The sequence below is a fragment of the Bos indicus x Bos taurus genome, chromosome 9, assembly GCF_003369695.1.
Source record: "Bos indicus x Bos taurus breed Angus x Brahman F1 hybrid chromosome 9, Bos_hybrid_MaternalHap_v2.0, whole genome shotgun sequence".
Classification (NCBI taxonomy): domain Eukaryota; kingdom Metazoa; phylum Chordata; class Mammalia; order Artiodactyla; family Bovidae; genus Bos; species Bos indicus x Bos taurus.
This window is the reverse complement of record NC_040084.1, coordinates 69,804,947-69,818,439: the sequence shown is the minus strand read 5'-3', so window position 1 is coordinate 69,818,439 and position 13,493 is coordinate 69,804,947. Positions and strand designations below refer to the sequence as shown.

Sequence of the window (13,493 nt, the reverse complement as noted above, 5' to 3'; positions counted from 1 at the left end):
TCAACCAAAAGCTTACACTGACAGTGAGGTACCGTAGGCCCAGCAGTAAACACAAATGTCTTGCTGAGTTCCTAGAAACCTTGAGTACATTTTATTAGAACATGTGAAACAAAACACCATAAAGGGAAAACAGGAGACATTTCTAGACCCTAAGATGTGCTGGTCATTTCTGAAATAAAATGCTCAACTATGGCTGGGCAGATATAAAATTTTACAAACCAAAAAGCAATGTCAATTTCAAGTTGGATTAACAGCAGAGCTCTTCTCCAGGTGGTAATCTGGAAATAAGATGATGTGTTACAAGAAGGGTGAGAGAAGCTAACAGAATCAATAACTTTCACACTCAAATTTCTGATAAACAAGGGAAACTTCTGCCACTTACAAAGAACTCTTTGATCAAAAGGTGAAAGTTGTCTTCATTCACCACCACCCACACACAAGGCCACCTACGAACACACACAGGTATATGTATTCATAAAGACAGCAAAAGGTCACAAACACAAAATGATGCTGTGGAAGAGCTAACTGAAGAATAGAGAAGTGTATTGCAATGTGGTTGAAAACCCTACCAGAGAACAGGAAAGCTATTTCAAATTAATGTCCAGGAACAACCTTAGTGGAAGCGGGCATTTCAGTTCAGAACTTAATGTGGAACCTGGAAAAGCATTCAGATCTAACATATCTACTGAAGCATATATTTGTTTGACCTCCTGGAGTTTCCCACAGCCTGGCTCAGTGCCTAGGCATGAGGACATCCACAGACCAGGGCCAGCGTCTCCAGAGCAGAGCCTGTGGTCTGCCTAGGGATCATATGGGGAGAAGCCAAGGCAGGGCAGGACTGTGCCTTCTGCATTCACTCCCTCTTCCCTCCAGCATTTAAGTGTATCTGAAGCACTTTCAGAAAGAATGTGACAGTCCCGTGGCCCCTGCTTATCTCTCCGGAAGGTAATTCTTATGTTAATCCTGCTAGATGAAAACCAAAGACCCCTTCACTGGTTGGGCTCTCGTAATCCCAACCTCAGATGCAATTAGTCAACCCATTTCTTCAGCTTTATGAAAAGTGTGCAGATGTTCCACTTGATACAATTGCAGCTTCTCTCTAGAATATATGCCCCAGAGCTCTTTGGTGACAACTGTCAAGCTCCTTTTGGAGACTTTTCCCTTTAGAAGTGCATCATTTGGGAAAGTCTAGAGGAAGAAGGATATGGAAGTAGGGAAGGGAAAGAATGGATGCGTGCATGCGTGTGTGCCAAGTCACTTCAGTCGTGTCTGACTCTTTGCGACCCTATGGACTGCAGCCCTCCAGGCTCTTCTGTCTGCGGGATTTCCTAGGCAAGAATACTGGAGTGGGTTGCCATATGCCCTCCTCCAGGGGATCCTCCCAACCCAGGAATCAAACACCCGTCTTCTGCACTGGCAGGTGGATTCTTTACCACTGAGCCACCAGGGTTTCATTTTCACCTGAAACCATTAATTAAGAGTTTCAAAAACACATCAGTGAGTTTGGGTATATATTAATGGCCCATTGTATTTCATCAAAAGGCATGAAGTAAGAATTCTTTTCAATTCAATACGTGTTACAACAAAATACCCCACCTAATGGTGTTAAAAATTCTCATGATTGTCCTACTTGTAGCAATATTAAAGAAATTTCCATGTCAAAGCCCAGAGTTGTATCAACAGAGTAAAACCAAATGCTGTTTGACCAGCTGATTGCAGGTGTCAAAGACTGAAATTCATGTTCCAAAGGTAGATCTCTGCTGATACCTACTGTGGATTTATAGGTAAATGAATAGGAAAGATTCTAAAACTGAATTTAGCAACTGGAAAATTTAGCAAACTTTTAAGACTGCAGATAGACATTTAGAAGTGATTTCACATGGGAGTTACATACAGATTCAATGTACAATTATTGAATGCCTGAGCCAAACTGAAAAATATTAAGTAACAGTGCTGCAAAAGCTAAGGTTTCCCTCTGACAAAAACAAAAATGGTGACTCAAAAGACTAAGTTCTTGTAAGTATCAGGTGTTCTTAAATAGTGAGATATGATGCAAAATATATCTTGAGATACAAACATTATGTGGTTTGGGACACTTACTCTTTGAATCTTAGGCTTATTTTTAGGTACTAATTATATGACACTATCTCTTTAGGAAAGTTGGTTCCTCAAAGCACTGTATCATCTCCATGACACTCAAAACACAGTGAAAAAGGAAAGTTTATGAAAGGAAAGATTTCAAATATCAGAAAAGATGTCCTCCACACTGCATTGTCCAATCATAAAACATTAAATGACAATATAGTTTAAGGCACACTCTACGTGGAAATGTCACTTCCACATAATACAATAAAATGAATACATCTCCTTGTGGTTTTCAAATTTACTTCCCCACATACATTGTTCCACCTGACCCTCACAATAATCCTACGTGATGCACATGGAGATGATGTCCTCATTTTAACATTAAAGAAAGTGAGGTTTGGGGAACGTTATAGGAGGCCCCAGCAATTAATAAAGGCCATGAAAGCAAGAACCCAGAATTCTGGGTCCAGTACTTCCTGCCATAGATATAGAAGGGAAAACCACCCCCACATTTCCTGAAATTGATTGTGGATCCTGCAAGTGTACCAGCGAAGTGGCAGAGGACGAGTGGGTACTTTTGCAACAACAAAAAACGTGGTTGGAAGAATGCACGGCGAATCATAAACACCTCTTCACATTCACGTAACATGAATATTGATGGGGTTTCTGAACAGCTGCAAAGAAATTCCTAAGCAGAGCCAAGAGAAAAAGTGCGTACTTTCTAAAGTTCCTGATACAACTTAAAGAGCTCTGTTACATCTTTCAAGTGGAATCGGTTAATACAAGGAAAGCATATCCCCAAAGAGGTAGAAAATTAAATTAAAAAAAAAAAAAAAAAACCCTAACCCTAACCTTGTCGATCATCCTAAAACCAACAACTTTCAGGTTGGTCATCTTTCCCCACGAACGGCCTTGTACTCTCTGGGGCAAAGCGGTGGGATTTCCAAAGATCACCATTTTTAACAGCCTGGTTTCATAAACAGGTTCCTTCGGAGCATCATTAACACCAGCGAGAGTGAGCTATTTCCCCGAGAGGAAGAGAAGGCTCGGTGGTGATGAGCACGGATAAAAACCCGCAGAGGAGAGCCAAAAGGGGACGAAGAGCGGCACACAACTGTCTCTCTCCGGGCCCCAGGTGCTGACCGCAAGCTCGCAGCGCAGGAGCGGGCGCCGCCCTCCCCGCCCTCCCGCGCGCTGGGCCAGCGGGGACCTACCAGCGAGAGCACTTTATAGGTGTTAGGGTCCTTGGCCGGGCGGGCGCGCGCCGCCCTCTCCAGCGGCTCCTCCCCCAGGTCCATGGGGGCCAGCAGCGACGCAGCCGCCTGCGGCTCCCCGGACGCTTCGGCGGCGCGGCCCGGACCCGGGTCTCGGCCGTTCCCCGCCAGGCCCTCTCGGGGGCCGCGCCCGCCCTCGCCGCCGCGGCTCCCGCCCCCAGCGCAACTGTCCCGCTCCATCGTGGCCCCGGGCGCTCGGGCCCCGCCGCCCCGCCGCGCCTTTAATAGGCTCCGCGCCGGCCCCGCCCCATCCCGCCCGCCGCCGCGCCCGCCCCTCGCCGCCAGACCCTTGGCTGGGCGCCCGCCCAGCGCTGCGAGTGAGGGGAAAGCAACTCAACGCCCCGGATTATTTGGCTTCCTGTCTGATTTCGGGCACTCAGCGTGTCGGTTATTTTGGGTCCTTTACGTGGGCGTGTCTTTAACCTCCCCCTCCAAGCCTTGCCTACCTCGCGCCTCAGGCAGCGTCCGAACACTTGCAGGAATCGCCTTGCGTGGCCTCGCGGCGCAGGCTGGTCTGGAATTGCACCATGTGGTCTGCAGAGGGCATGAGATCATGGGGCCCCAAAATAGAGCGGGTGGACAGGGAGGATGCGGCCAGCCTGTGCGGCTTCTCAAAGGCGGGAGAGTGGAGTCGGGACGGACCTCTGTTTCTGGATGGACAAGCAGAGAGGCTATCGGGTACAGCGCGGGGGGTGGGAAGAGACACTTCTACGTAGAAACACTCAAGAATTCCTTGAATACTTAACGCTGCTCAGGACTATCCAACCTTAAAACACCTGATTTTACAAATGCAACAACATATAAGAGATTTAATTTTCTGGGATTTTCGGCATTGGGGGTGGGGCTGCTGCTCTTGTGAAATATTTATTGGTGACTTTCTACATCGAAAGCTTCAAAGTGTCGGCGCTGGGCTATCCTGAGGTTGCTGCTGCTACCAAAAAATTTAATATCTGAAATACTTTGATATTTTGTTTCAAACTAGGACACGAGCAGTAGGCCATCATTCTTGGTGGATTTTTATTCACCTTTGATTCTACAGCTTTTACACTTCCTTGCTCATCAGTTAGGGAGACAACAAGTGTGCAGACAAATGAGTTTTGCTTGTCAAGTAGAAAACAGTGACTTTCAATACCGGAGCTGACGTTAGGGAACAAGGAAAGTCATACAATCCAATATCAATTAATTTTTCAATTCATTTTGATTTCAGGAATATATGCAAATATATTTTTAAATAAGAATGGATGCCTACGATATAAAGTGTTTGTTGTCCCCTTTAAAATAATTATCTTGGGACGCTTTCCATTTAGGTCCTTTGATTCATTCATTCATTCAATAATGAATCCTTCAGTTCAGTCTCTTGGCTTTCAACAGTGCCGATGGCCTCCAACAAGATCGAAGATGAACAAAAGTGTATCTTTCCCAAGTGGCTTCCAGTCTGATCCAAGAGGAGAGGGCAGTAAACAAAAAACTAAAACTCAAATCATAGATGCATAATAGAGACACACATAGGATATTATGACAGCTCAGTGGAAAGGGTAATGGACATCTGGAAGAAGTAAAGCCCTCAAAGCATGATTGAGCTCTTTTTTTCCCTTAATTACCTTTGAGTCAGCTTACAAACCAAACCACCCAAGAGAAACAGGTTTCACTATTACATGGTCACACATATTTTTCACCCCAAAAACTTGGCTCTAAATTTTCCTTTGACTGTTCCCAAAAGTCAAATTCAAGGTCAAAGATTTACTCCATGGAGACTGGTCAAATGAGTCTCAGATCTTCTAAAAGCACCACAACAGAAACATTCCCAGTGGCTTTGAACTTGGGAAAACAAATGAAGTAGGTGTATTGTCTGCATCCCAAGTCAACAAATCATTTTAAAGACTAGGCCCATTGGTGGAGGGGACTGCATGGTCATGGATTCAAACATCCAGGACCAGCAGGAACATAAAAGAGTGAGGCAGCCCCCTGAATGTGAGTTTGTGCCCTGTTAAAGGTGGTGGCATTTACTCAGCAGGCTAGTGCCCACTGTGGCCAGATAGTCAGTTTTCAGGAGAAACAGGAAATTTAGATGTTTATGTGAATTCTCCAGATTGCAAAATTTTGTCTATGAAATTCAGAAAAACAATTTCTTTCAACCACTTTCAAGGCCAAACAAAACGTAAAAACACATCTGCAGGGTGGGCCTGGCACACAGGCCACCAGGATGTGGCCTTTGCCTTATGCTCAGGCCTCGCCTAATGCCAACTGGGACTTTTATGGGTAACTATAAAAAATCCAGTTGAAACTCTAAAATCAGAATAAAACTGGATTGAGCAGGCCACTCATGTTGTTTAGCCACAAACTGAGCGATAGACAAGTCATGCCTCTATCTCGTTTATATTCAACATGATATGAGGGATAGCCTCACACACCAAAGTGCAATAAGGTCAAGAGACATAAAACTGCAACAAAACACCTCCAGTTAGTGTGAAAGTGAACAAACAATATGTCATCCTTAGTCCTAAACCATTCTGCCTTGAATGAAGACTCTAATCTAAGATGGCAGTAAGGATGAGAGGATAAAATATGATGATTCCTCAGGTTGTACTGTACAAAAATATGTGAACACTCCACACGCCCGAAGTACAATAAGGTCAAGAGACATAAAACTGTAACAAAACTTCTCCAGTTAGCGTAACGGTGGGCAATCAATGTGTCGTCCTTAGTCCTAAACCATTCTGCCTTGAATGACTGAGAATTCTAGTCTAGACTGGCAGTAGAGATGAGAGGGTAAGATTTGATGATTCCTTAGGTTGTATTGTACAAAAATATGTGAACACTCCCCTGGGTGCCTGGAACTCTGGGATGTGAGTAAGACCAGAATACCTAGCACAACCAACTTGTTGTCTGTGTTTGGAACTAAGACCTCTAGAAACTGAGGAGCAACTTTTCTCAGTTTTTCAAAAATGAAATATACGATAGAGTAATTATTTTAGCAGCTGCTCCAAAGCTTCTCCAGCTGAAATCCCTCCAGTACTCCAGTGAAACATGGAAGACATCTAGGCCAGTCGAAAATGAAAAAAAACCACAAGTCTCTTTCATCTTTATGAGATGTAGAAAAAAATTTTTTCCATGACATTAATTCATTTTTAAAGCTTTGTGTGACATCCTGGTTTCTCTTCCTTTTTTGTAAACGTGAAAATATTCCCCCTGGAAGAAGCTTGGATGACAACATAACTTTGTACAGAGTACAAGAACTCTCTGTGCCTTGGTTTCCTCACTTATAAACTGGAGTTACAAATAATACATAAAACCACAGTATCTCTAAATGTCAATAAAATATTTTACATTTCTCCAACTTTACATTAAATTTAAATGGATCCTTTCCATATTTAAATCACCCAATCCCTACCCCTGTAAGAGAGAGAATTAAATGCTTTAATTTTACATAAATTATGCATGATTAAAATACTTAAATATGATTTAACTGCAAATGATTTAAATATAATCTAAGCATAATTTCTGGGAAGATTTGAGAGCCCCTACTGGATATGCATCTATGAAGGGAGAACCCAGGGTATCGGGAAGAGATACTGACTCCTCTGGGATGGAGGAAAAACACCTCATTGTCAGTCAGGTAACAAAATTAGAAAGTGAATGCAATTAAGTCATAGAAGCTGTGGGAAAATGGCAAGTGCAGACCCCATCTAAAGGGAACTGCAGTACAGTCCTCACTTTCTGGCTGTCTATGGTCTCTGCTACCCCTGTTCCCCACTCCATTGTCTCTTTTGTACCTCATTTTGAACAAAACCTGGGGTTGCCAAATAATCTAAATTCATGCCTGCCACTCCAGTGTTCTTGCCTGGAGAATCCCAGGGACGGTGGAGCCTGGTGGTGACACAGAGTCGGACACGACTGAAGCAACTTAACAGCAACAGCACTCTGCTACTTCTTTTCTCTATGCCTCATATCTTTTTTTTGTCTTTCTGTTTCTTCTTCACTTCTTTAAACTTCTGTTTTAAATGTGTTTTATTATATCATGGTAATTCTTCTGTTGAATTTTAGCTTTTCTAAAGTTATTTTCTTGGTAGTTGCTCTAGGGGAGGATTCCCAGGTGGCTCAGTGGGTAAAGAATCTGCCTGCAATGCAGGAGACGCAGGTTCGATCTCTGGGTCAGGAAGATCCCCTCAAGGAGGGCATGGCAACCCACTCCAGTATTCTTGCCTGGGAAATCCCATGGACAGAGGAGCCCAGTGGGCTACAGTCCATAGGATCACAAAGAGTCGGACATGACTGACTGAAGCAACTGAGCAGGCACACATGCACAGTTGCTCTAGCGGTTATAATAGACTGCTGCTTTAGAGTGCGGTTGGTAAATGCCTGACTCATCTTCTTGTTCCAACAAGGCTCAGGAATCCTTCAGAGTTGATTAAATTCTACCTCAACTCATAGTAGGGCTGCAACCACTTCTGAGTACAGCCACATCTTCCATCCAAACATGGTGTAAACAGTTGGCTGTCTGACTTAGGGTCATCTTATCTCTGACTAGGGCTTCCCAGGTGGCTCAGTGGTAATGAATCCACCTGCCAACACAGGAGACACAGGTTCAATCCCTGGGTGAGGAAGATCCCCTAGAGAAGAAAATGGCAACCCACTCCAGTATACTTGCCTGAAAAATCTCATGAACAGAGGAGCCTGGTGGACTACAGTCCATGGGGTCGCAAAGAGTCAGATACAACTGAACGACTGAGCACAAGTGACAAGTAAGTGTCTTTGACTATAACGCCCACTGGGTAACTCTACGGGCTCTCAACTGAGGCAACTTCAGCATCCCCGAAGGCATGTGAGACATTCAGTATTGCTCCTTTCCTACAGGAGAGCCAGTGAAGGCTCAGAGTGCTACCTCAGATTCTGACTGGCCACGATGTGTAACTGTTTTTCATTTGGAAGAAGCCCTTTCCATGTGGATGAGGGGAACATTCTGCCAACAGAGGCCCAATCAGAAAGTAGGGTGGAAGCATTTCTGCTTCCGGGATTCTACTCAGCCTACCTAATGTTTATCTTCCCATCCAGGATTTCAGCTCCCAAAAGGTCAAAATGTCATGAAGGTGTCTACCTGAGCACTTCCCTCTCCCTCTTCTGTTTCCATTCTTCACAGAATCTGAGTCAACTTTCTCTCATTGCAGGATAGCAGGGACTTTTTATGCATCATCTCCTGAGTTCTATAGTCCGCTAGTTTACAGTACACTGAACTTTTAATTCTTTCAGGCCTCATTCTTAATTTGTTTTTGGGAGCTTAAGAAATTTAGAAATTGTTTTCTCTCTTAACAATATCTGTCTTTAAAATAGGTTTTGCAATATATATCTTTGAAGTAGGTATTATAACTATATTTTTGCAGTTGAAAACTGATAAAAAAATCCTTTATCTTTGTATATTATTTGTATAAAATATGTATATATTTGTATATTAGCATAATAAAGCCAAGGCTGCCTGGCTTGGCTTTATCTTCCTCTCCCATCTCTGAGGCAGGTGGAGAATTTTAGTGGCCAGGTATCTGATCCTTCACAGAGGGAAAAAAATCATTTAATTCATCATTCTTTTCAAAGCTATTATCCGTTTTAACCCCTACAAGTCATATAACACATATAACATGTATATAGGAAAGATATTGACATTTTTTTGATTCATTAATAAGGGCATCTCACTTTTTCTGTTAATGTGGTCAGCAAAGCTTATTTAAGTGTGATTGTGGAAAACAGAGGACTAAGTCTGAGACAAACACATGGCCTTCCTTCTCTTTCATCTGAGAGAACATTTGCTACAAAGATACCACCATTGAAGGACAGCCTAAAATCTGGGAGACAGGAGGAATGTTGTAGCTGTGGGCCCCAAAGAATAAGAATGTCCTCTTCCTCACTGGCTTCCCTGGTGGCTCAGAGCTTAAAGCGTCTGCCTGCAATGCGGGAGACCTGGGTTTGATCCCTGGGTCGGAAAGATCCCCTGGAGAAGGAAATGGCAACCCACTCCAGTATTCTTGCCTGGAGAATCCCATGGATGGAAGATCCTGGTGGGCTACAGTCCATGGGGTCCCAAAGAGTCGGACATGACTGAACGACTTCACTTTCTTTTCTTTCACTTTTCTTCCTCACTGTGCTGGTAACATCAACCAATTTGTCAGATGCTTAGGTCTGGCCCGGTGAAGGAAAGATCCGTTAACTCTCACGGAGAACAGTGAGAGGGAAAAGCTTTTCCTCTTTATACCTTACGATACCTGAAACCAAAATATTGGAAAAACTGTATAAAAATGGGGCATTTTATTTTATTCCAATATAAACTTCTAAAAGATAAAAATGTAAATATACACACATGTATAAAAACCCTCATAAATGCATATGAAAAAATATAGGTGATTGTAAAAAATTACCTCATAGCTTCTGGTCTTTCAAACAAACATTTTTTAGAAGATTGAATAAATGAGAGATAAAGTATGATCTTTCTTAATTTGTAAGAAACTTTATAATCATTTAAAGTTAATGATATTTTGAAAATTGCAGACAGTTAAAAAATGACAACTCAATTCTTTCTATTAAAAAAAAAAATGTTACCAGCTACTTACAAGAAATGAAAAAGCATATGACCAAGAAAACATTCAAAGCAATGCCCTAACTAATAATAGGAGAACTGGCAATCAAAGGAATCTTATATTACCAATATAATAAAATTAGACAAAACATATTAAAAGTGTTTCTTCATCATATTGATAACAGGCAGCTAAGGACTGTTATAAGTAAGAGAAACAAAGTGAAGGATAGAAATTAATGAAATAAAAACCAGAAATAAATGAAGAATCTCAATGATACCAGAAGATGTCTCTGTAAAGCTTAATAAAATTGATAAGCCTCTAGTTAGACTTATCAGAAGGAAAAAGAGAAAAGTCACAAATTCCCAATATTGGGAAGCAGATGACACGAATACTACAGATTCTACAAGTATCAAAATGATAAGAGAATATTATAAACAGTTTTCTGGAAATTCTAGAAGGGCTAAACTGTGGTGACAGAAAGCAGGTCTGTGTCTGCCAGGATCAGGATGGGAGGAGGAAACTGACTAGAAACAGGCACACAGGGGCTCTCTGGAGTGACAGAAGTGCTCTCCGTCATGATTTTGGGGCTTACCTGACTGCAAATATCTATCAAAACTCTTTGAACAACAGACCTAAAATCAAAGCATTCTACTGTATGAAGTGTACCTCAATAAAGCTGATATTTAAAATTTCTTTTTAAAAATAATGCAAACAGGGACATCTGGAAAAAGATGACAGGTCAAACATATACATTTACTTCCACTTTTCTCCTAAAACTACACTAAGCCAAAAGAGAATCTGTTTGTTTGTTTTTTAAGGCATACATCCTCAGGGACAAAGAAAATTGGCAAGACATGATTAGAATTACATAATAATTGAATGGAAACACAGATGGACACTTGATAAATGCTTTAACAGACCAAGGAAAATTTAAACCAGAAGTAAAGAAAACCAAGACGTAAGCAGATTTATATGTAAAATGGGCTACACCAGGTACTTCTGTTAGAGGATGTGAAGGTAGGACTGAAACAATGGACGAATTGGTTCAAAGTCTGTTTGAGGAATAGTTAGAGGGCCAGATCCTCTCCCCAGTTCAGGCAGTGGTGACTATCTCTTTCCACTTTGTCAGCAGAAAACCGGAGGTTTATTCTGTGGAGAAAATAAAACACAGCCTTTGGACTCTAGGACTCCAGAACAAAAAGGCATGAAATTACCATATTCACATATTTGGTTAATTACTAATCACAAAAAATATACTTAGTATGAAAGATAGATCGCCACTGTGCATTGGTGTTGTTGCTGTTCAGTTGCTTAGTCGTGTCCAACTCTTCCCGACCCCATGGAATGCAGCACGCCAGGCCTCCCTATCCTTCACCGTCTCCCAGAGTTTGCTCAAACTCATGTCCATTGAGTGGGTGATGCCATCCAACCATTTCATCCTCTGCTGTCTCCTTCTCCTCCTGTTTTTCAATCTTTCCCAGCATCAGGGTCTTTTCCAATAAGTCAGCTATTCCCATCAGGTGGCCAAAGTACTGGAGCAACTGTGCATACTGAATGCTAATCCATCAACCCCCTGGAACACGCATTTACTGATTACTTACTGTATACTAAGGATGGTACAAGAAGCATTGGATAAAGAAGAAAAACAAGAATGGTCCATCCTCATGAGAAGCTCCTAGCCAAGTGTGGAAGCCAGAAATATTCACTAACTGTAACTGTAATATAGTATGTTGAGAGCTACCAAAGGGTGGCACAGTCAGTTGGGAGCCCATAGAAAGACCAATCCCAAACTGAAGGGTTATAGTCCTAATGATTATTATCGCTTATACGTCCTGTAGTCCACTTTAGAAAACCTGTTCACCTGCAAGTGGTCACAACTGATTTGACCAGATGCCTCACAGAAATCCAGCCTGTCCATTCACTCTGCTGCGACTGGGGCTTTCTCTGTCTTGAGCGCTGAGGTTTGTTATCACTTGAGAATTTTGCAATCAGAGCTGAAAAGTCATGATGCTGAAAGAGCAGCTGACAGCGACCACATTGAACACTGCAAGGTGAGTCAGCAGGGGACTGTGGTAGAGACAGAAAGGGAAGCATGGAGTGGGCACTTGGAAAGAAGCAGAGTCAGGAAAAACTATGAAGTGACTTCCTTATTTTCAGCACCCCCTCCCATGACCTCTGTGACCCAGCTTTACTTTATATATTGTCTTTGGATCTTACCTGTGGCTCTGTTCTCAAGAATGCCCCTCATTTGGGCCATAATCTGATTTTAATGGGTTCCTCTACTCTCATACATAAAGGCTAGAACAGGGATCATGGAAACTCCTTTTATTAGTCTATAACATCCAAGGAAAGAGTTAGTCAGACAAAAAATGAGAAGGATGATATTTCAGGATTAAGGCACCATCCACATGAAACCCACAGGCACAAGAAAGCGTACTTGCAATGCAAGCTCTGGAGTATGTACTGAAGCCCATGGCAGCGAAAGAGAAAGAGACCAGGGATGTACAGCTGGCTTCTAGGAACTGAATAAACAAAGTGATGGGGTGAAATAAAAGTCCAGCCATATCTTCAAACTGTATTTCTGCAACTCAAAGAATGCTAAATAAGCGTACTGGAAAGTTTAACAAGCCAATTAAAAGACAGAATGAACTGTGACATTATGGTTCCAATAGAAAAATTTGTAAAAGCATTGTTGTGTGTAAATATTGTGTTTAGAAAATTATTTCAATGGGGAAAGGGTGCTTTCAAAATCTTCATTGTCCAAATTCATTTTAAGAAATTAAATGTAACAATGGAATGGTATTCAGTCACAAATCTCAAACTTTCTATGCGGATCTAATATCAAGTAATTCTGAGTCATTGCGGTTACCAAATTGAGAATCAAAATGGAAATCAACTTTACTCTAGCAGAAAAATAATTAATTATCCAGAGATCCCTATATTATTGAGATTATCATACTGTATTCTAAAGAAAAATGAAAGCCTTGAACTTGTAATTTCTATTAAAGTGTTCAAATTAAAAAGAACAAAATCAAACTTTTCCCCAAAAATGTATGAATAATTAACTTTGCTTACTTCTAGTCATATATTCTTAATTTTGGAAACCCTGATAAGAATTGGTAAAATTTATACTAAAATTTTATTAACAAAATCAAAGTGAATATATGTTTAATATGCATGGTTACTAACTAGAAAGATTATTTACATATTTTTGCATCTGAAAATTTGTTGATTTATTCTTTATTGATACACATTCACATGTCCACATACACACATGTATCTTTATATCTTCATATTTGTATATTGCACAACTATAGGCAAGAATTCAACTATAAGAAAGAACATATTTGAAGGAGCAAGTAACTTTTAATTTCTTAAGTCACAATCAAGTTTGCAACAAACTGGAAATAATCAGCAAATAGATCTGCTCTGGAATGGAAACCAGCAATAATAATGTTAACTATCATTTTATTAAATGCTGTCACATACTGGTCACAGTTCTGGAGACTTTAGTCATTCATTCACTTTTTTACCTATTTATTCATTTACCCACAGAATATTTGTTGAATCT

The 13,493-nt window shown here is 41.3% G+C and overlaps 1 protein-coding gene across 2 annotated transcripts in view; it reads right to left on the bottom strand.

Moving 5' to 3' along the window:
• The window catches only part of ENPP1 (ectonucleotide pyrophosphatase/phosphodiesterase 1), a 73,217-nt gene extending 69,666 nt beyond the window's left edge, over positions 1 to 3,551 (bottom strand). For both annotated transcript variants that reach the window (XM_027551562.1, XM_027551563.1), the window contains exon 1: positions 3,300 to 3,551. In XM_027551562.1, the coding sequence (XP_027407363.1) occupies positions 3,300 to 3,539 (240 nt within the window). In that variant the 5' untranslated portion in view covers positions 3,540 to 3,551. The remainder of the gene's footprint in view (positions 1 to 3,299) is intronic.
• Positions 3,552 to 13,493: the final 9,942 nt, after the last annotated feature.